The sequence below is a fragment of the Acanthisitta chloris genome, unplaced genomic scaffold (assembly GCF_000695815.1).
Source record: "Acanthisitta chloris isolate BGI_N310 unplaced genomic scaffold, ASM69581v1 scaffold5358, whole genome shotgun sequence".
Taxonomy (NCBI): domain Eukaryota; kingdom Metazoa; phylum Chordata; class Aves; order Passeriformes; family Acanthisittidae; genus Acanthisitta; species Acanthisitta chloris.
The window spans coordinates 37,274-38,248 of record NW_008687451.1 but is presented as its reverse complement, the minus strand read 5'-3'; the positions used below and the strand labels follow the sequence as shown (position 1 = coordinate 38,248).

Below are 975 nucleotides of genomic sequence, written 5' to 3'. Positions count from 1 at the left end.
CGTCTCTACCTGCAGGTACTGGAGCAGGAGCAGGTTTCTGAAGATGCGCAGGGATGGATTTGGGGTTGGTTGGGTTTTTTTAAAGAAGTGGGGCTTACCTGGCTGATCAAACCTGGTCAGGACACTTGCATATCCTCCATTCCCATTGTGTCTGCATGTAGCCAAGTGCTCAGCCTTTCCAGGCTGACTCTGCACCTGCTCAAGGCCATATTTTCCAACAAACTGAGCTATCACATAGTGTCCAGAAGAAATACCCAGTTTTTCAAACACAGCTTTTAATCCAGAGGAGCTCTGGTGGGAAGTTTGCTTTAGACTTGAAACATGATAAGAGATAAGCCCTTTTGAAAACATGCCTCCTGCTGTTCTGTCTCAGCAGAGCGAGGTTTTTATCAGCTGCCATCATGGCTTTCTTTTAATAAATGGGCACTTCACAACACAGAGCTCTGGAGAAGGTGATTTTGGTTTTCAACACACAGCTTTCATCAGTGCATGTTGAACCACTGAGGCTGCCAAGGGGAAGGATTGCTGAAACTAATAATTAATTAGTAACACACTCTCCAAGCCTTTCCTGGCTGGCAAAGATGGTAGAAATCAGGAGCAGCAGGTACAGCTGAAACAAGCCCCACAGCAGGACTGGATTTAGAGTGAGAAATGAATTGCTGTTGTCAGAAAATGTTGGCATGAGCTCTGCCCACTTTGGGTACGTGTGCTTATGGGCTGCACTGAGGTCCCAAGGGACAGCAGTATGGACAGCAGAATGGTGATGCTGTGGGAGATAAAGATCTCCAGGACAACAGAAAACCAGACTTTGGTGCCACAATGCTTTTAACAGAGGGTGAAGCAGCAAGTCTAGATGTTTGGGGTACCAGCCACGGGGTGGTACACGAAGAAGGTCACTCTAGAACCTCTTCATTGATTGCCTGAAGGTGCTTCCCATGGAAGATGGAAGTTGCACATCCTGCAGATTTTAGCTTG

General features: G+C 47.0%; 1 protein-coding gene across 1 annotated transcript in view; it reads left to right on the top strand.

Moving 5' to 3' along the window:
- LOC103807834 (neuronal PAS domain-containing protein 2-like) overlaps window positions 1–975 on the top strand; it is a 25,453-nt gene that overhangs the window by 24,031 nt on the left and 447 nt on the right. The window contains exon 19 of the mRNA XM_009080583.1: window positions 1–15. Coding sequence (XP_009078831.1) covers window positions 1–15 — 15 coding nt within the window. The remainder of the gene's footprint in view (window positions 16–975) is intronic.